The sequence below is a fragment of the Camellia sinensis genome, chromosome 10 (genome assembly GCF_055761805.1).
Source record: "Camellia sinensis isolate YWXY chromosome 10, ASM5576180v1, whole genome shotgun sequence".
Lineage (NCBI taxonomy): Eukaryota > Viridiplantae > Streptophyta > Magnoliopsida > Ericales > Theaceae > Camellia > Camellia sinensis.
In genome coordinates this window covers 26211774-26233168 of record NC_138970.1, presented here as the reverse complement: position 1 = coordinate 26233168, position 21395 = coordinate 26211774, and the positions used below count along the sequence as shown (strand labels likewise).

Below are 21395 nucleotides of genomic sequence, written 5' to 3'. Positions count from 1 at the left end.
CAATTCACCAACTTAGCAAAATTACACAGCAAAACTGTAATACAAAATCATAATTTCAACAGGTAAATTACATTTACCTCCCCTGAGGTTTTTGACAAAGACAAAGACCACCCCTGTGGTTTGAATAATTACAATAACCTCTCCTACTTTACCTGACAATATCAAGATTCCCCCAAAATTTGACAGTCGTTTATATACCTAACAGACATTGCTGATGTCATCTAACGTAAGCACTAAAATAACCATAATGCACTAAAATGCCAATTAAAGAATTTTCCACAAAACCCAATCCAAACCCTATCTTCCGTAAACAAGATCAAACCAGACGAAGAAGACATGGAGGAACAAAAGTCCCACAAACCCAGTTCAAAAGCCCCAGAAACCCAGTTCATCCCCAATTCGTTGCCGTTCTCGCCGGTTCGCCCCCGATTCTCGCCCTCATCTCCCTCTCTCTATACACCTCCTTCCTCTATTTCGGCAGGGACGACATACCCACCTCGAAAAACCTCATCTTAGCCCTAATTTTCATCGTCATCGCTCTCTTATTCGCTGGCAAAAACAAGGGTTTGATTCACCAAAGCTTTTTGATTCTCTCCAAGCGACTTGGGTTCTCGCAGAACAACCACAAACCGGTCCAATGGTTCATCGGCGAGTCGATTTTATCGAAAAAAGACTGAAAATCAAAGCGAATTGTAAGAGAATGGGTTGAATTTTACAGCAATGGTGATTTCTATAAAGGGGGGTTTCGCAAAGGGAAGTGTAATAGGAGTGAAATGTACAATTACTTTGTGAATGAGAGGTATAAGGGAGATTGGGTTGATGGGAGGTATGATGCGTATGGAATTGAGAGCTGGGCGAGAGGTAGTCGTTTTCGAGGACAGTATCAGCAAGGTCTCCAGCATGGTTATGGAGTTTATAGGTTTTATAGAGGGGATGCTTATGCAGGGAAGTGGTGTAATGGGCAGAGCCATGGTGTTGGAATGCAGAGTTGCTCCAATAGAAGCAGTTATATTGGTGAATTCAAGTGTGGAGTCAAGCACGACATTGGTTCTTACCATTTTAGGTAAATTCTTCAACTGTGATTTTGCAAGAGAATAAAAGAGGTTTGATCTTGTCATCGATGGTCTCTTTGTCGGGGTCGGAGTAGGAAACCAAGAAAAGAGGCACTGTTGGGTTAGGTTGGGTTGGATTGGGAGGGAATGAGAGGGAGAGAGAGAGAGAGAGAGAAGAGAGAGAGTAGGGTTTGATTTCATTATTAGGAAGATAGAGAAGTGTAATAACCCTCATCACTGATTACCGATTAATTACCGATTACTGCTAAACTAAGACTGATTAAGATGGAAAATTGAATTGATTGAAATACTGGACTGACTGACTGGAATCTGAAACTGAATTGATTAAGTATATCTGATTTATTGCATTTCTATCAATTGTCTGTTTGATTATCTGTTCATGTTTTTATGTTTGAACTGCAAATTGAAGGCCTTATCGGCTGCTGAACCAAGAATTGATTGATGTTTTAGGACCATCATAATTTATGTGATTTTATGGCACATTCAGTTAAAAAGTGATTTGGTATGAGTAAATTAGATTAAATATTGATAAATTGCATAATTTGACTAAATTACCTTAATGCCACTTAGGTGGCCCACTACCTTACACCCTTAGAGACTTGCATACATTGAACCAAAACATTTTGATCAGCCATTTCCCTTGTTATTGCCGACCAAAGAGGGAGAGAGGGAAGAAAGTGAGTGTTCTTGAGAATTGCTTGGAAATTAGGGAGATTAAAGGAGTTCTTGTAACATTGAGCCTCCATACCTCTAATTCAAGACTTAGGTGAGGAATTCAACCTTTTATTGTTGTGTTTAAGTTGATTCTTGCATGGTTCTTGTGTTCTTAGTGATCTAAGCCTAGAACTAGCTCTAGTTGTTGAATTAGGAGCTTATTCCATGCATGCATGCCTATATTGTTGAATTTTGAGTTGATTCCATGGAAAATTGTTACATACATGCTCATGATTATGTTTAAGTTCATGAAATCATCTTGTTTTAAAAGGTACTGGCTCCCTAGATCATGAAATTGAAGCTTTGAAATGGTTTAAATTCATGCATGTTATGCTTGAATCATGTTCATGAAAATTGGGTTGAAATTAGATTTAATTGAAACACCCTTGAGCCTTGATTTTACAATTGAGCTTTGGAATCATGTTAAATTATGAGTTTTGGAATGTTTTCTGGAAAATTGGCCTAGGAGGATCGAAATTTGTACATTTGAACTTGGTTTTGAGCTTGAGGTTCAAATCTGGAAATTCCAAATTTTGAACTCACGCTCGAGTGGGGTGACTGGCGCTCGAGCGTGAAATTCGTGCTCCCAGCACTTTGCACTGTTTTGAAGTTCACTCGAGCGGAAGAATTGACGCTCGAGCGGGACCTTGTGTCTTATGCTCGAGCCGGTGTCGAGCGCCCAATCGAGCGCGATTTTCACCTATCCAGCACTTTTGACTGTTTTGCAGTACGCTCGAGCGAGTAAGGCTACGCTCGAGCGGAAACCTTTGTCTGCATGTCCACTCGAGCGGTGTAATCTACGCTCGAGCGTGACCCCTGTTTTCTGAAAATTCTGAAAATGCTTTTGAAGTGCATATTTGCATCCTCATTCCATTCTAGGTATTCTTAGGCCTAGCTTAAGGCATCTTAATGAGGATATAGATGTAGAACCACACTGAGTCTAAGTAGGGACTAAGTCTTTGATTCCCGAATATGAACTTAGTGTGTGTTCATCCTGTAAACTGTGTAGGATTGGCATCAGGAGACGCGCTCTAGCTTAACTGTAGCCCAGAACTCTGTGAGTAACAATTGTGTAAAGATATGTTCAACTGTGAATATTTTTGACTGTTTAACTGAACTACTTTCTGAATTGATACTGTTAATTGAATGAATGTATGTCCTATATTCCGAACTGTACTGTGGCATCCTTAGCAACTACTGTTTACTGTTACTGTTACTGTTACAGAGATCTCTGTCAGTTCCCTTGTTAGAACCACTACTGTTTACTGATTGATGGCCATCATTTACTGTTTGGTCTTTTAAAACCTACTGTTTACTATACTGCTATGCTAATGGATGTACCACATATGACTGTTATGACTGAATGACTGAAATACTGATTTAATGAATTGTTTTCATTACTGTAAGGGCATTCATTCTTAACCCCTTTACACATTATGTTATTCACTGGGCTTTAGCTCACTGCTCATATATACATGTAGGTGTACAGGCACCAAACCGGAGCTAGGAGCATGGGTTAGACTCCCCTTTTTGTCAAGCCAATCATTGTGCCCCACTGCAAGGTTCCGAGCCTGCCAAGCTATGGCTTAGGGGTGTTTTAATTTCCCCCGTCTGTCTCTATAACTGTTTTGTTAACTGTATAGACTGAATGTTTTGTACTGTACTGTTCCAATAGGGATTAAGTCCCTGTCCTGAATCACTGTAAATGTTGTACATATTGTTTTGTACTGTTCATATATAAATGTATGAAAAGTTTTTTGGCATACAGATTGTCATAACTCATTGGACATTGTTTATTTACTGTATTGGCTTCCGCCCTGTCCCTGTACTCTGTTTTACTGTATCACTATCATGTAGGCCTTCAGTAATCTCGGATTACTGGCTGGTTACGGTTCTAAACCCATAAAGGCGGGTTTGGATCGCGACAAGAAGGAATATCTCGTCGTCAATGGTCTCCTTGTTAGAATCGGAGTCGGATACCAAGAAAATAGGCACTGTTGGGTTGGGTTGGAAGAGAATGAAAGAGAGAAGAGAGTGAGAGAAAAAAGAAATAGAAGTTAACTCTGGTTTCAAAAAAGTAAAAAGGGATATTTTGTAGGGTATTTTCGTGTTTTCACACTTAATTTAAAGGGTAATATGGTCATTTTATATAGATAAGTAACGTCGTTTGTGTAAAATTGACGGATTAGGGGAATTTTGATATTGTCAGTTAAAGTAGGGGAGGTTTCTGTAATTATTGAAACCACAGGAAAGGTCCTTGTATTTGTCAGAAACCTCAGGGGGTGTAAATGTAATTTACCCTAATTTCAACCCATTTCTTAACCAAAATAGTATTAAAATTCGTGAATTTAGAGCCTAATTTCTCAAAAATAAATAAATAAAATCTTTGGGTTCAAACCAGATAAAATTGAAATTTCTTAAAGTTCAAACTAGAGAAATTCAGAGAAAATTGAAATTCTCTCACTTTGTTCACAATTTTCTCTGGTAATTCTGAATACTTCGTTGCAGGCTTTTCCCGCGTAATTCCTTCAACGAACAGAGTCGGTCATCCGTTGCCACTACATTGATAAGGTAATAGAGTAATCAACAACATAAATTCTCTCACTTGCTACTTGTTTGGCTGATGAGAAAACAAAGAGCAAAAGAAATAAAATATATTTTTTTTTTAAAAAATGACTTTTGTTGTAATGTATACCAATTAATTTAACAAATACAGAATTCTCTTAAGAACTCATGATTTATAAATTTAATTTTCCTTCGGTTTCTCAGCAGTCAATCAGAGAAATTAAAATAGATTTCAACGGTAGAAAGAGAAAGAGATTTACAGAGAGATTTCAAGTCTTTGTGAACAAAGTCAGAGAAATTTCAATTTCCTCTGAATTTCTCGGGTTTGAACTCAGAGAAATTTCAATTTCCTCTAGTTTGAACCTAAAGAAATTCTCTGCACGTAATTACCGATGCTACGATTATTGACTGCTTGAACCGTGTGAATCCGATATCTGTAATCAAATTACAGAAAACAAATCATTAATTAGTTGGTAAGAAAATGAAAAGTAAAAATTTGGTTTCACAATTCTTGTTTAGTTGAACTCAAATATATATCTATCACAATATTCAATCTTTGCTTTTGTTTGGTTTCTTGGAAACCAAATAAATTATTAACTAACTTGAATAAAATAGTAATTGTAGTAAACTTACCCCTTTCAACTGCGATAACAGCCTGTGCAACGTGTGGACGAGTGAAGCCCTAAATTGGTTGTGGATGTCCATGTTTAAAGAAAGGCTAGAAGTAATCGATGAAGCATATCGCATTTAAGGATTGTATTCTTCATTACAAAGCATTCAGTATCCGAAGGTCCATTATGATTTCTCAGTAGCAAAGTTCACCGTGGCGTTTTGTCGAACAGGTGAAGGGCAAGACCAGCAAACACCTTGGTGTGCTCTGGTTGCACAAGGAACTATCCACCTTGTCGCATAAACACGCCTTACGTTTGTCTTGCTAGAAGATTTAAAAAAGTTGGTGGCGATTTAGATCAGAGAAGATGAAGAAGTGAGAGAAAATAAAAGAGAGAGTAGATCGGAGAACCACGTGACAACAGCGAGCGGCGGCGAAACAAGGAGTGGCTAAAAGCGACTGAGCGATCTAGGATCTCTCTTTCTCTCTCTCTCTCTCTTGTACATCTTCTCTCTTTCTTTGTCAATTAGTACTATTCTGATTATTTCTCTTGCACGGCTTCTCTATCTTTTTTGGAGATTGAGTGTATAGTTGAGAGAGTCAAATTTCTTTGTGATATATGGGTGTGGGGTTGAGGGACTTTAGATATCATAAAATAATATTGTGGATCTCTTACATTACTAAAAATGAGAGAGGAACCTTAGACTAATTTTCCCAACAAATTCATAATTTTTAATAAAAAAATTATAAAAATATTGTAACAATGATATTTTAAAAATTATAAAATTTATTATTTTAAGTAAACAGATATAAGGTCATGCTATTTTATTTACGATGTAAATTGTGAAATTAATGATCACAATCATCATAATTAAATCACATTTAAATAATAATTAAAATAAATAAATATAAACAAACACTATAAAAAGTGTGTAATTATTTAGTAATCTCAGAGTATAGACACGTGATATTCTATAATATTGTGATTTACGGAGAATGTGGGTAAGTGCGATATTGTGTTGAGTGATTGGAGAACATGAGGGACATATTGAATGATAATTGGTTAAGGAGTACAGATATGTCCGGGAATATTGAATAATTTCTCATATAAAGTATATAAATATTTTTTATCATAATCAAAATAATAATTATAACTAAATTAATACCATAATGAGGTGGTGTTTGGCAAGTGGTTTTGGGGCTAAAATAGCCACAAAAAACAAGATAGACTATTTTAGTCATAGCAAACAAAACATCACATTCAACCTATAATCATTACACTATTCTTGCACAAAAAAAGTTAAAAAAGTCAAAAAATTCTTCTCAAACTAAGCTTTTTAGCCTAGGTTAAATAGTCAAAAAATCAACCCACTTTTCAAACGGAGGTTGAATTATAATTAAGTTATAAATAACATCAATATTCTAATGATTGTAACCAGGGTGCATATAATGTGTCATAGAATTCTCCATTACATTGTGGTGTGGTGTGGTGTGTGAGATGTATGTGATAATTTCTCAATGTGTTGGGGGACACGTGTGTGAGTGCATGGAGGGAGTGAGGTGGGAATCAGGTACATGCAGTGAGTTGAGTAGGGCCAAAGACGAGAGGCGGAGGAGGAGAGAGGTCCCTACCTAACACCTTGAGCCTGAGGCATGCGGCCAATGGCAATTGATGCCCGCCAACGGAGTCTTAGCTGGACTTTTCCTTTATGTGGTGAAGAGATTGGGCAGTGTAACATTTCATTATGTTGTACCCCTATGCCATGCGAATTTCGAAGCCTAGTCATTTTAATTTATGGACTTTACTTTTTCAATATATGAATTGGTGGGTGATGTTTGGGGTTGCGAGATTATCATATGTCTCGTTGTAATTATGTGAAGGCACTGTTTTTCCTTCAATCCGATCTAAGAGGGGATGATATTGTTAGATTTGTGGAGGTTCATTATGAATTTTGTAATTATTTAATGTGTATAACTCGTCGAGTATTATATGTTTGTAAAAAATTATATTGATCAGATATCAATAATTATTTCATCGGATTAATTTTTTGTCAATCGATTCTTTTTTTACCGTTCATTTTTTTTTATACAAAACTTATTTGATCACGTAATTATCAATATCCGATCAACGTGATTTTTTACAAGCATATAGTATTCAGCGAGTTCTACATATTGGTCCTGTTTGGTGTAGCTGTTAAAACAGATAATGGCCCTGTTTGGTACAGCTGCTTAATTTCAGCTTATTTTAGCTTTCAGCTGAATTTAAGCTATTTTGATGTGTTTGGTTTACCTTAACAATACAGCTTATAGCATTTTATAAGTCAGAAATCAACTTATTCTTTGAGTGGGGCATGAGAAGCTTAATTTATAAGTCAGAAATCAGTTTATATTCATAGTTATAAGCTATAAGCTGTTAAAGTATAAGTTATAAGTACTTTCTCACAGTTCTACCAGACAGGGCTAATACATATTGTAGCTTAACAGATTATAGATTATAACTTTAATCAGAAGTTATTAATCTGTTTGGTGTAATATTGGATTATAGATTTAAGTTGCTGAGTAATGTTTGTTAAATAAACTGTACAGTAGCTTTTTCAATTAACTTTTATTTTTTATTATTCACTATTTGTCTACATTTTTAATAAAAATAAAAATAATAATATTCTATAGTCTATTTAGGTCTTTTTCTATTTAAAAAAAAATAAAAAAAATCTAAGAGTATAACAGTGAATTAATATGTCCACAACAAAAGTTGATAATCAGAAGTAAGGGGTGAGCAGCTTTTCAGAATCAAATTTTTTGACTTAAAATAAGTTGTTAGAATCATAAGCTGTTTGAAATAAGTTTAATCAAACAGTCCAAAATAACTTTTTAAAAGTCAGAAGCCATAAGTTGGCTCAAAAAAGCCCCACCAAACACCCCAATTGAAGGGTTTATTGAAATGGGTCCCATGGTGGGCCCCCACAGGCCCAACAGCATCATATAATCTAATCTGAGACTCTGGAGGGAAGCCAGACTCTTATTTGAATCCTTTATTTTAGGAAGTTAATTATGTATATTAGTCATATATAAAATTAGATATACTCGATAATCATAATTTATATAATTTGTTATGCTTGTCAAAATAAAGATAATAATAATAGATAGTCTATTTTTAAAAATAAACTTGCCGTCTATATTTTTAGAGACAAACACGATAAATTGAATAGATTATAATTATCAGATTGACCTAATTTTTTATATGAATAATATAAATGTCCGATAAAATGAATAGATTGAAAAACTAATTTAAAATAAAAAAAAAGGATAAAAAAAAATTGATTTTTTTTATTATCTTTAGGTTGTGTTTGGTTTATCGATTTGGAGAGGAATTTGTAAAGAAAAAGGGAAAATATGTGTGAAACGTAGGTGAAATGTCGTTATATTTTAGTCACATTTCATTTACTTTTTTCAAATCTTTCATCAAATTCATTAACCAAACACAATCTTATTGAATATAAAAAATATATATTTTATTTTAAAAACTTTTAGGAGTGGTTTGAAAATTAACTGTTAGTTGATTTTTAAAATTTTTTTCAACAAAAAGAAATGCAAAAAAATAAAAATAAAAAATAATGTAACAATATATAATGACTTTTAACTTCTAAGCTAAAATAGGCCGTACCAAATGGGAGATTCCTCAACACAATATAAGACTGACTTAAAGAATAAAGGAAAAATTACCGGTAAATCCCACTTGAGAGAATGTTACTCCATTTAGTCCTGTGTTTTTTCTTATAAACCATTTGGTCCTATTTAGCTAATAAGGAATATTTCCTTTTGATTTGTTTTGGTGAGACTTTACCTATTTACCCTTTCAACATCAACTACATCATCCAAATATTAACTACATTAGTAACATTAACTACACCAACATCATCAAAACATCATCAACATCATAAAATATCGTCAACTACGTCATCAACATCATCACACATCATCAACATCATCAAATATCATCAAACATCATCATACATCACCAACATTGAACATCATCGACATCATCTGAAATGCCCCATTTTTTTGATTTGTTGATGATGTATGATGATGTTGAACTACATCAACTACAACATTGAACATCATCAACTACATCATTTTTTTGATTTGTTGAACATCATCGACATCATCAATACTTTTGATTTGTTGCTCAATTTTTTGGGATCATTCTGTGATTCGCAAAAATGCCTCATTTCCGAAGCAAGAATTGGTGACCAATGTTGTAGTTCATCATCTGAAATTTGGGATTTATTTGAGATATGAGATCTGAGAATTGGTGACCTTTCCGCCTTCGTGGTTTGATGATGTTCACGATGTACCCTAGAGCCGGTGACGAACGAGGGGCCCCATTCGAAGAACACGAGAGGCGGAGGACGGTTGAATCCGGCGTTGTTGACCTGGCCACTCCGCCAACAGAATCCGATCGCAGAGAGAGAACCAGAGCAACATGTTGATGATGTTCACGATGTACCATAGCGCTAGTGACGAACGAGGGGGCCCATTCGAAGAGACAAATAGGGGTTCAACTGCGATCCGATCTCGAATGCGAACCACGACTTTCTCTCAGTTCGATGAAGTAATCGATCGAAGGTCCGTTTGATCCACACGTCGCAGAGATCAGATTTGTTCCGCGGATCTGTTCCGAACGGTCAGGATCTTGACGGGCGCAACATCACCGTCGACGAGGCCCAGTCCGGCGGAAGCGGCGATGGCGGAGGCGGCGGGTTCCCCGGTGGCGGTAGTCGTCGTGAGGGTGGATACGGTGGTGGTGGATGTCGCTGATGTTGATGATGGAACGAATGTTGATGATGTTCAACATGGCCCTAATGTTTGATCATGGCCCTGATTTTCGATGATGGATGGCCCTTTTCTGTAATTTCACATTAATAAATTACCAACGTTGCCCAGCAGTTATACTACACACGCCCACAATGTATATGCCCTCAATGGACAATTCCCTTACAATGGGACTGTTCAGTTCATAAGAAAACATTTGGGACTAAACAGTATATAAGTTATTAATTTGGGATTTATTGGTACATGCCCCAAGAATAAAAAAATTGGAGTTTTCAAAAATAATTTTCCAAATTTTCCATTAGCATTTTTGTATTTTTAGTAATTTTTAGAAATAGTTTACTTTTTAGATCCAATTAATCTTGATATATTTAAAAAGTATACAAAAAAATTTAAAAAATCATTGAATACAGCTAAATATAAAAACATGGTGGTGTTTGGGAACCTAGGTTCCAAATTTTTTTCTCATTTTTTCCACTAAAAGACAAACTTTTTACAAAATCAAAAAAAACACATCCAAACAAAATATCACATCCAACCCCATAATCATTTCACTTTTTCTCTCACAAACATCACATCCAACCACATAAAAACCCAACTATCTTCCAAAACACCAAAAATTTTTTATCCAATAAAAACCTACAACTAAAAAAACCTACATAAAAACTCACTTTCCAAACGCCATCAGTGAAATTTTGTATTTTTTGTATTCGGTGGATTTTAATTTTTTTTGTTCACAAAAATTATATACCTTTTAAATGCATCTGGGTTATATGTATTTAAAAAATAAAAAATATTGTGTAAAATATTAAAATAATTTATTAAAAATGAAAAAATAATTTTCAAAAAAATGTAAACCAAAGAAGGTAAATGCTTGGATAAATTACAAATACATCCCTTGAAGTTTGCTTAAAATATGAATTGTCTCCCGTAGAGATAGCAACGGGCTGGGGTGGGACCGTGGATCACACTCTCCGTCCCCGATCTCCAATGGTAAAAATTTCCCGGTCTCCAGCCCCAATCCTGGACTAGGAACCTATCATCGCTCTCACCCGCTAACGGGGATCGGATTTTCCCGACCCCAAAAATTCCCCGACATCATCAACAGATATGTCTATTATCATCACCAACAGAACAGATTCAAACAACTGGAACTATCATCATCATCATCACACATGTAGTACATTTATATATATGAGAGAGAGAGAAAGAGAGATGGGGTTTTGTGATGATTGGTGATGCAGACTTGAGATCGGCGATGGGGAAAATGAGATTGGAGGTTTTTGTCCATTTGAGTCGATGTTGTCATAGATTAGAATCTGGACCAACGATGGTGGGTGGTGTCGGTGACTGTGGTGTGCGATCAGCGACTGTGAGAGAGGGAGAAAGTGGTAGTGGTGTCACCGTATCAGTGACTGTGAGAGTGAAAGAGTTGAGAGAGAGAAAAAAGAGAGAGTGAGAGAGTCAGAAAGTGAGAGAGTGAGAGATATATAATATAAACTAAACACATGTATATAGGCGGGGATGGTTCGGGGGAATTTCATGGCAGGAGCGGGCCAGGACCCAGGGAACCTATCACCGTCTCCGACCCAAAAATATCAAGGATGTATTTTTTAATACCAACCCCGGTTCTATGGGGAGTAATTTTTGGGAGAAACCCTATTTATCGAGGTGGAACGGTCCGGGTCCCCGTCGGGCCGGGTTCGTATTGCCATCTCTAGTCCCTTGTGATTTGAAAAATTACAAATATCTCAATGTCAAAATATTTTATTTAATAGAATTAACTGAAAAACAAAGTTTCTAACTGTTCTCTTATATAATAATAAAATTATTTAAATTATTAATCAAAATAAATTTTTAATAACATTAAAAACTATTAATTAATTTGATAATTTATTAATAAAGAACTTATTTATTATGAAATTAAAAACCTTACGAGACATATTGTAATTTCTAGAACTACAGAAAGTAATTCGTAATTTAAATAAACCTCTTGGAGTTTGTCAGAATTTTTTATTTAACAGAATTAATTGCAAAAATATAGTTTATAACTGTTCTCTTATATAATAATAAAATTATATAAATTATTAATTGAAATAAAATTTTAACAATATTAAAAACTGTTAATTAATTTAATAATTTATTAATAAAAAAAATTTATTTGTTATAAAATTAAAATTCTTGTGTGACATATTGTAATTTTCAGAATTACAAGAAGTGGAGTGTGCTTGTAAATGTTTTAAAAAATGTGGCTTTCTATGCCAAAACTCATCCAAGTGTGATTTGCGGTAACATAAAACACTGGGAAAAAACTGGGCCTTGTATAGAGAGACGCAGAGAGAGAGAGAGAGAGAGAGAGAGAGAGAGCGAGAAGATGGGGTTGCAATGGTTGGAAGCAGCACTGCCATTGGGGATCATAGCCGGAATGCTTTGCATAATGGGAAATTCTCAGTATTACATCCACAAAGCCGCTCACGGCCGAGTATAATCTCAATTTACTTCTTTTTGTTGTTTAGATCCAAACTGTTTTGTTTATTTTCAGATTGAATCTTTGTGTGTTTTTGCATCCAAATCGATTGCTTCTTCTTGTTCTTATTTTGTTGTTGTTGATTTGACAATCACAGCCGAAGCACGTCGGCAACGATGTGTGGGACGTCGCTATGGAGAGACGGGACAAGAAGCTCATCGAGAAGTTTGTTTCGTCCCCAAATTAGTCCCCACTTCTGGTAATCCCTTTGTTACTTTCTTTGTATTTTTTTAATTACTAGTTTCTGAATGATTTAGCCTTCTCTATCTGTTTCTACTTGTGAATTTAGGGTTTTGATTGATACTGTCTGATTTGAACAATCGGTATTGTGAGGGTTCAACTTTGATATTGGAACAGCATATATAGAACGACAATGCTAAAATTACCCAGAAAACTTAATCTATGGTGAATTTTTGCCCCCCAAATTACTCTGAACATATATGGTGCAAATTTAAAATTGATAAAATGTGGGTCACACACAGGATGATTATGATTGTCCTCTACTTTTCTGAGTATTTTTTTGGGTATGATTCTGTATATTTTTTTATGTAGTTGTATTTAGATAGAAAAGGTGTCAATAACATGGTTAATTTAAGGGTAAATTACACTGACCTTGAGTTTTAGTTTTAGAGAAATACAGTAAGTTCCACAGTTCTGACATAATTACATTGAGCTTCCTTGAGATTTTAATTTATATAACACTTGGCCCCTATTTTGTCAATAATTTGTTAGTTATATGAACAGAAAAAATAATGTTGTTTATTTTACATGAAAATTTATACTCTACGTTGTTTATTTGTGTTTTTGCACCATTTGGATTAGTTTCGGTCCATTTAACCTTACTAAAAGAGTGGTCAGTATAATTATGTCAAAACTATGGGCCTTATTGTATTTTTTTCTAATCCCGAGGGAGGTTAGTGTAATTTACCCTTAATTTAATTATGTTCTATGGCACAGGCCTTTTATAACTTGTAGCTTCTAGGGTGGAGTTCTTATAAGATTTCCTTGATGTTGTTTAATATCTCGTTGGTATCCTCGGGCATGACCTTTTACATGAATTGTCTGGCATGAACTTTTACATGAATTGTGTTCTCTTTGGTTTGTTTGTTATCACTGGTTCTGGATGTTGTCACTTACATAAACCACAAATTCAGGGTATAGGATCACATCACTACATGGTTTTGAGGGAATGGTATTGGTCAGAGTGTAATCGGCTGTGGCCAAGATCTTGCTATGTGCACTGATGCAAGGCTAATATCTGATATGTTTACTGATGAAATGAGAATGTAGACCGTATGCATGTTTTGATCAGTTGGTCGATTTTTGATAAGATAGGTCGTGTGTGGATGTGTTTTGGATAAGGTGGTGGGTGGTTTATGGCTGATTTTCAGCACTAGGGATTCTTGTGTAGTAGACTGTAGCCTAGGGGTGTGTGCACATTAGAGCCCAAAAAAATAATAATGTGAACCAACTTTGTGTCCATGGTTGGGTTAACTTGTTTCCCAAAGTCATTGGTTCAACACTGGTTTCTATTTTAGAAGAATTGACCACCTTGAGTCATTTTGGGGTGGAAGGTTAGATTACTCTAATTAAGGTCATAGATTAGATGAGCTGAGTATCAATTTGGGAATTAATTTTGATCATAATAATAATTAAAACTTGACTCACATGAAGATGGCCACTATAAGTTTAGCTCAAGCTTGAATTAGCTATGCGGTGAACTGCTCAAGCTCTTCAGTTGGCTTGGCCTACTCGATACTTGATGCAATACTTTCAAAATCGTCATGACGGCTAAACGAAACTGTTGGTCATGGCAAGTTATTGTTTTATTTCAATAAGGATTTCAAGATGATCTAGCTCTAATACACTTTTGGCTCCGTATGTTAAAAATTATTTTGATTATTATTAAATTTTTTTTTAAGTTCAAAAATTGAAATTCACATGCTTATTTCAGCTTCAAAATAAACTCCAAACGCTGCTTAACTTTTATGAAGTTGTGGTTTTGGGTGCTATTTTGAAGCTTAAAAAAACGATTTTGTGAGGTAAAAATATTCGAATTTGAATTACAAAAGGTTAGGATTTTCTTTTTCCCTATTTGGCACCTATTTAAAATCTATATGTTTTTTTCGGTGTTTTACGCTAAAAACCCCCAAAAGCTGGCTTTTATAGCCTAAAAAGCCAAGAAAGTAGGCCTTTAAGCTGGTAACAAAATGTTATTTAGGCCTCATTTGGCGAGTGTTTGTTTTAGCCTAAAAGTCAAAAAATTATTAAAAAAAATCAAAAGTCTATAACCTATATAAAAAAGTCAAAGATTCCATTTTCTCTTTACTTTTTGTACATCTTTTTGTAAAAACTCAAAAAGTCATTTCAAACATATTAATTTTTTTACCTCATATTTTAGTCAAAAGGTTACTAAAATAGTATGTTCCCAAACGAGGCCTTAATCAACTTTTATGAGCTGATCTTTATCTACCCAAGCTTGGAATGAAGTTCAAGCTTGACCAATAAACTTGCATGAATCAAACTCAAAAGGGTTCCCAATGAAGTGATCTGAAGCTGTTCACATGCATCAAAGCTCGATTTACAGCCCTAGCCCCAACCAAGCCAAGAATTGATCGGCTCCCCTAAGTGAAAATGTTGTCTCTATTTATTGAATTCTAGATGATTAATAATAGTTGAAGTATTATATAGATGTAAAGGTGTGTGCTTGGTTGATGTGGAGCATCACTTGTAAACCCCGAGGGGTTGGCTTGGTGGCAAGCTATGAAGCATGAGTACTTGGAAAAACATGCCGTACCCGTACCGCGTATTTACCATCGTATGGTTCCTCGTATAGTATTTCTGCATACGTACTGAATACATGAAACACGTACCCAAATTTTTTCTTTTCAATTTTTGGCGTACCTAGACGTACTTAATATATACCTAAACCGTATTGTACCTTAGTTGGGCAAATTACATATACCTCCCTCGAGGTTTAGCTAAATTACAGATACCCCCCTGAGGTTTCGGAAATTACATCCCGCCCCCTGAGGTTTGTATTTTCATAACAATTTGCCCCCTGAGGTTTATATTTCATAACAAATTACCCCCTAATTTCTTATGCAAATATAGCATTCAGGGAGGAATTCGTAATTTCTCAAACCTCAGGGGGGTATCTGTAATTTAACCAAACCTCAAGGGGGTATATGTAATTTGCCCAAATAATTTTTTCTTTTACTACAGAGATAAAACTCCTTTCACTAGACTTTCTTTTCATTTTTTGTTTTATGCTTTGCATGATTTTAAAATTAAAATATGGTTTGTAAGTTATTTAATATATTAACATTTAATTTTGATTGATACCTTTACTTTTGACACTAAATTTTAATTGTAGGTTGGACCCTAACAAATTAAACCATTTTATTAATTTTTGCATTATCTAAATTAAAAATAAATTTTTTTTTACAAGCATACCAAGTCCAAGCTATACCTGTACCCTATTTTTTTTGAATTTTACTGTATTGACGTGCCCCGTATCGTACCATTACCATTGCCCGTACCTGTACTTCATAGGTGACAAGGCCTTAGGTCTTAGGGTGTGCTTATTTTAAGGTTCAGGGATCGAAATCTCTTAGGTGTTAACAATTCTCTTGGATCATTAGACTGGGGGATAACTCTTGAATTAACCATGGTGCACTTGCGGGAAATTCCTTGCCGAGAGCTTGTGCACCCCTAGGGATTAGTTGGGTTTTGATTCGGACACAAAAAAAAAAAAAAAAAAAAAAAATGTGCAGCATCACTTGTATCATGTGAAGGTAAACATTTGGTGTTCTTGCCCTTGAGCCTTGGGACTCTCTTGCGATGAAAAAAAAAAATGTGGAGCATCACTTGTAGCATGTGAAGGTAAACATTTAGTGTTCTTGCCCTTGAGCCTTGGGACTCTCTTGCGATGTGTGCAAGAGAGGTGTTTACTCATGTACCTCTTATAAAAACACCCCCTCTCCTCATTCTTTTGGACCTATCGTGTACTTGGTCTTGGTCTTGGTCTCTCAAAACTAAGTTTATGCGGATTGAATTATCTAAAATAGTGCAGTAGACTAGGTTGCTTGCTGTTGGCCACCAATATTATATTTGGACTTTGGCATGTAGTTCATGTTGGATTTGAGTCAAGATGTCCCCTAATTTGTGGCAATGTGTGGTAAAGATATCCAATTTTCCTCCATTTATATTTTAAGGTAGAATAAAGTTTCTACATTAGGAGCTAGGAAGTCTAACATGGTAGTTCATTTATATTAAGATATGCTTGTAACATAGCAATAGAGAAGAAATACCTCAGCAACTTCTGGATCTTTTGGATTGTGATAACACTAATCTGTTTGTGGGAAATGCTTATTGGGTGAGTCCAACCACGTGCATCTAGCACAATACCATATCCATTTTCATGTTTTTTCAGCAGGTTATTTCACGTACTTCCAAGCATCCACATAATGTACTTTATTCTCTAAACTTATTCTCCTTATTAACAGATCCACAAAGTTGCTGGTTATTAACATTGACATGACCTATATTACCTTGCAGATTTCAGCAAATAATCTAATTGATTAATTTTGATGGAAAGTTTTATTTTGTCAGTTCAGTGGGATTTTTGGACAGCTCAGAAATGCTTTTCCCAACAGCCAACCAAGAAACTTCTTCCATTCTCTCTTACACAAACATATAAACATTCTGTTAAATGATAGTCTGCATATATATCGCACAGCAGCTTCCAGTCTGTCAGAGATCATATTATTTTGCATGTATAGATCTTCTCTTCTGTTTATTATGAATTGTTTGTAATTCCATGAGCAGTGCCCATGGCTGCAACAAGAATTGAGAATGAACTTCCTTTTAACGCCATCAAACTGAATTCTACTACTAGGCTCGTGGTAACCCAGGTCTACCCAAAATTGGCTCTCTGAAATGCAAAAGGGTGGGACAGAAGCACTCAATTAAGCCTTTCTTTATTCTTTTCGAGTGGAAGAGATGGAAGAGGAAAAGATTGTCCAACATGGTGTTGTAATGATTTTTGTGAGCATAATCTTCCATTGCCAGTAATAGGTTGTCTTTAGCTGTTCTTTTGTTGTCAACCCTGCGTCCACTCAGATCATAGTACTCTTTATTTCTGCATTTTCTGTAGTTGTAGGTCCTTTTGATGTAGGCCAAGTTGTCATAGCAGTCATTATATCTTAGTAGCAAGAATCGTTAAAGTAGGTGACGATTTTCTGGAAGAAATACAATTTTGCGTTCCCGAATCAGAATCGTGTAAGAAACGCGATTCTTAAGAGAGAAAATCTCGTTTCGGTATGAGATGAAAACGTCTGTGAAAATCAAACAACTCCGTTCTCTCTCAGACACGGCTCTTCTCTCTCGTCGGATTCAACTCTTCTCTCTTGGACACAGCTCTTTACAAATGACAAAAGAAATGAAAGAGTAGAGAGCAAGAGAGAACCTAGTTGCCATTCGAAAGGATGAAGACATCGGTCACCAACTTCGATCCCTTTGGTCGCTGCTTCGACTGCTTCAACTGTCGCTCGTTGCTCGATCTCCTTCTTTGTCTTCTCTCTCGATCTCTCTCTTCTTCTCCTCTTGTCTCTCGATCTCCCTCTTCCTCCTCTCCTCTCTCTCTCTCTCTCGATCTCTCTCTCTCTCTCCCTCCTTTTGTTGACTTCTCTCTTCTTCCTTCTTTTTTTTTGTCTTCTCTTCTCTCTCTGTTCTCTTTTCTAATATTTTTAATTAAGTTTATATTATACGATATAAATTACATTAATATAATAATATATAATATTGTTCATCCAAAAAAAATTGTATAATATAAATGTCTAAAATAAAAATAACTTATTTTATCATATATAATATAATTTATTTTGTATCTATAATAATTTTTATAATTTTATTTATATATATATATATATATTTTAAAAAAATCTATTATTCCTTGGTTTTTTTTTAAACTCATCTTTTTTCATTTATATATAAAATCTATTATTCCTTGGTTTTTTTTAAACTCATCTTTTTTCATTTATAACATATATATATATATATATATGTATGTCAATTTATTTATTGAAAAAATATGTACATGTATGTCAATTAAAAATAAAAAAATTTATATAGATAAATTAAAAATATAATTAATAAAAATAATACATAAGCGCTCCTAATTTACGACTCCTCTAAGTGGCTATGTTCCCTTGCTCCCGTTCCCGCTTTGTGCAACTATGCATTATATATCTAATACCACCATCTACATCTAAATCTTGTAATTTAAGACGAACGTAAGTCTAGCCTTGCTCTTCTTTGAACATTCAAGGAATTATATTCTCTGCTAAACAGGCCGAGTTGGTACTTATTCCCAAAATGGTGTGTTATGTGTAGGGACCGATGAAAGTATGGATAATTTATTTTTGTATTGTCCTTTGGTTTTATCTTTATGGTGCAGAGTTTTTCATTTGGTGGAGCAGGATTGGGTTTTTCCACCGAAATGGTGTGTTAAGCATTGATTTTACAGGATTTGGTTCAAATGTCGAAGCTCAGGATCTTTGGAGGTGTGTTATATCGTGCGGTTCTTTGGGATTTATGGCTAGAAAGGAATGCTACAAATTTTAAGGAGAAAAGCAAAGATGTTGAGAGTATTTAGGAGAAAATTTGTTCTTGGCAAGGCTTGGGATCTTTGGAGATGTGTTGTATTATGCAATTCTTTGGGTTTTATGGCTAGAATGGAATGCTAGGATTTTTTAGGAGAAAAGTGAAGACATTGAGAGTATTTGGAAGAAAATTTGTTATTTGGCTTCTTTTTTTTGGGTTCAGGGGTCCTTTCTTTTAAAGAGATTCCATTTTTTTACAAAAACAAATTCAAGAAATTTGAGTGCTATCTGTAGGGTGTGAGGATTCATGTTTTTCTTTTCTCTTGATTTTAGTGTACTCCTTGTCCCTCACCTCTTGTACTTGTTTACTGTTTTAATAAATAAATTTCTTTTGTTGCCGATTGAAAAAGTATTCTTGTCAATATTTGAGTAATTATTTTGAAAGTATATGAAGATGAGTGTTTAGCATCTTCCCATTCCTTTTTCTAAGAAGCTGACACCCACACCTTACTACTCACAATTCAAAGCATACTTGTGGCATATTGCAGAGCTGTGTGAGGAAAGTATTGGTCACCTTTGTACAAAAATGTAGATGTACTTCATATTGCCAGAATCAGGGCAGTGCTTGGTTGATATCATTCAGTTTTCAACTTTAAAGTTTTCTTTCCTTTACCTAGGGTTTTATTAATGAGAAAACTGTCTCTGGCTTTATCTAGGGAGGCCTTCTAGCTGTACGTCTCGACCTTTGTTAATTTTGCCATTTAATATTAGGTTGGTTATATATATGGTAATTAATAACTGCTGACAATAGGCTTGAGAATTAGATTCTAACCACTCCATGATCTCACTTCCAAGAGAGAGAACCTTCAACTTTGAATCACTCGGCATTTTTTAAAGCAAACCTGCATATCTGCTGGTGCTACAACAGGGTGAGTAGGCCTGTCAATGAATCAGATTCATTTCAAACCCGACGTGAAAAATTTGAATCCGTTAGGGGAATATCCAATCCTATAATCCGATAAATTGGAATCCAAATCCAGTTGATTCACTTATTGTCGGATTTGGATATTTATTTGGATCTGATCCGATTATCGACCTGGTATGATTTTCATACTTTAATTTTCTATGTATATATAAGACTATTATATTTTAAAAATAATGCGCAACAACAAAAAAAATGAAGAAAGTGAAATTTGATTTTAAATAATGTATTATAATAAATCAGGTCGGGATGGATTTTCAGATCAGATTCGGATTGTGCCAGTCCCGGCTCTTATCCAATTTGTTGATAGGCTTAATGGTGAGGATATTATTGCCATGTTTTGAAGATTGTTTCTCAAATTGAAGATTGTTTTTCAATAGTTTCCTTAAGAGTGGACCTGCAAAGTACTCTATATTTTTCTCATTTAAACGTGTTTATGTTTGTTTATCAATTGTTAACTTATTGAGTTGTTTTGCATTGATGTAGGAAACTCTTTTTCAATGGATTCGTGAGGAATAAAGTGCTTATCTGATGTTCCAGGAATGCAGGAAATATGCTTAGGGGAACCTTTAATCTACATTTTCTTTTGCTTTAGTGTGTGAATTTGCATAAGCTTTTGAACCTTGCAAAGGGGAAAAAAAGGTCAATCAACCAAGTTGAATCATTGATGTTAACAATCAGAATTTGGCTTTTAAAAACTTGTTAGCTGTTGGGTCCCTGTTATCTAATTGCATTGCTTGCTGTTCCTTGGAAATCATTAGGTATTCGATGATTACACTTTTATTTCAGTCTGCCAGACTTACAACTTATGCGATTTTGTCTGTTCTCTTGTTTCCATATGTGATATTGACTTCTACTTCTTGGTTCCTAGTGAAAACAGCCTTGATTGTGTAAAATTTCACTCTTACAGACAAAATATTCAGGTGGATTCTACTATATAACCATGACTTCACTCATCCCTATCTTTGGCCTCTTTATCCCTGGATTTCATAATATTCTGAATCTATTTTAAAGGTAATGCCAAACCAGAAAGTCACGATCCAAATTAAAACAGTCTCTATTATTGCTGTTTGTCATTACCATTCCTCGATTCGTCCTTGTCATCATGGAACTACTGCAATTTGTGTACACCAAACTGTCCATGCATAATTTGCATGGTTTTTAATTTCACGCTTGTAATTCTGGACTCCATGGTAGGAAAGCCTCTCTCTTTTTTTTTTTTTTTTTTTTTGGACTTGTCAATGGATGACAAAATTTCATGGTCATATTTTTTACATTTGGATGTACTTTGTGAAAATGAATATTCTTTTTTTGTTCTTTGAAAAAAATGTGTATGGCTCATATTGGTTTCAAGTTAATCTTCTAGGTGAGAAGTAAAGAAGATAAGATATTCTACTTTATTAGACTTTGTGATGGTATGTGGTGGATTTGACATTTACAAAACTTGGAAATGTGCATTTTAGCTGATAAAGTTTGGTGGGGTGGTAAT

General features: G+C 34.9%; 1 protein-coding gene and 1 pseudogene across 1 annotated transcript; both read left to right on the top strand.

Annotated features, from left to right (window-relative positions):
- Nucleotides 1-21: 21 nt before the first annotated feature.
- LOC114266996 (uncharacterized) lies at nucleotides 22-1095 on the top strand (annotated as a pseudogene).
- A 10954-nt stretch (nucleotides 1096-12049) lies between these two features.
- Nucleotides 12050-20694, top strand: LOC114266951 (NADH dehydrogenase ubiquinone 1 alpha subcomplex subunit). The gene is given in 4 exon segments (XM_028207913.2): nucleotides 12050-12274; nucleotides 12417-12482; nucleotides 12484-12518; nucleotides 20393-20694. Coding segments are annotated over 4 exon segments (255 nt in total). The 5' UTR covers nucleotides 12050-12166; the 3' UTR covers nucleotides 20439-20694.
- The last annotated feature ends 701 nt before the right edge of the window (nucleotides 20695-21395 follow it).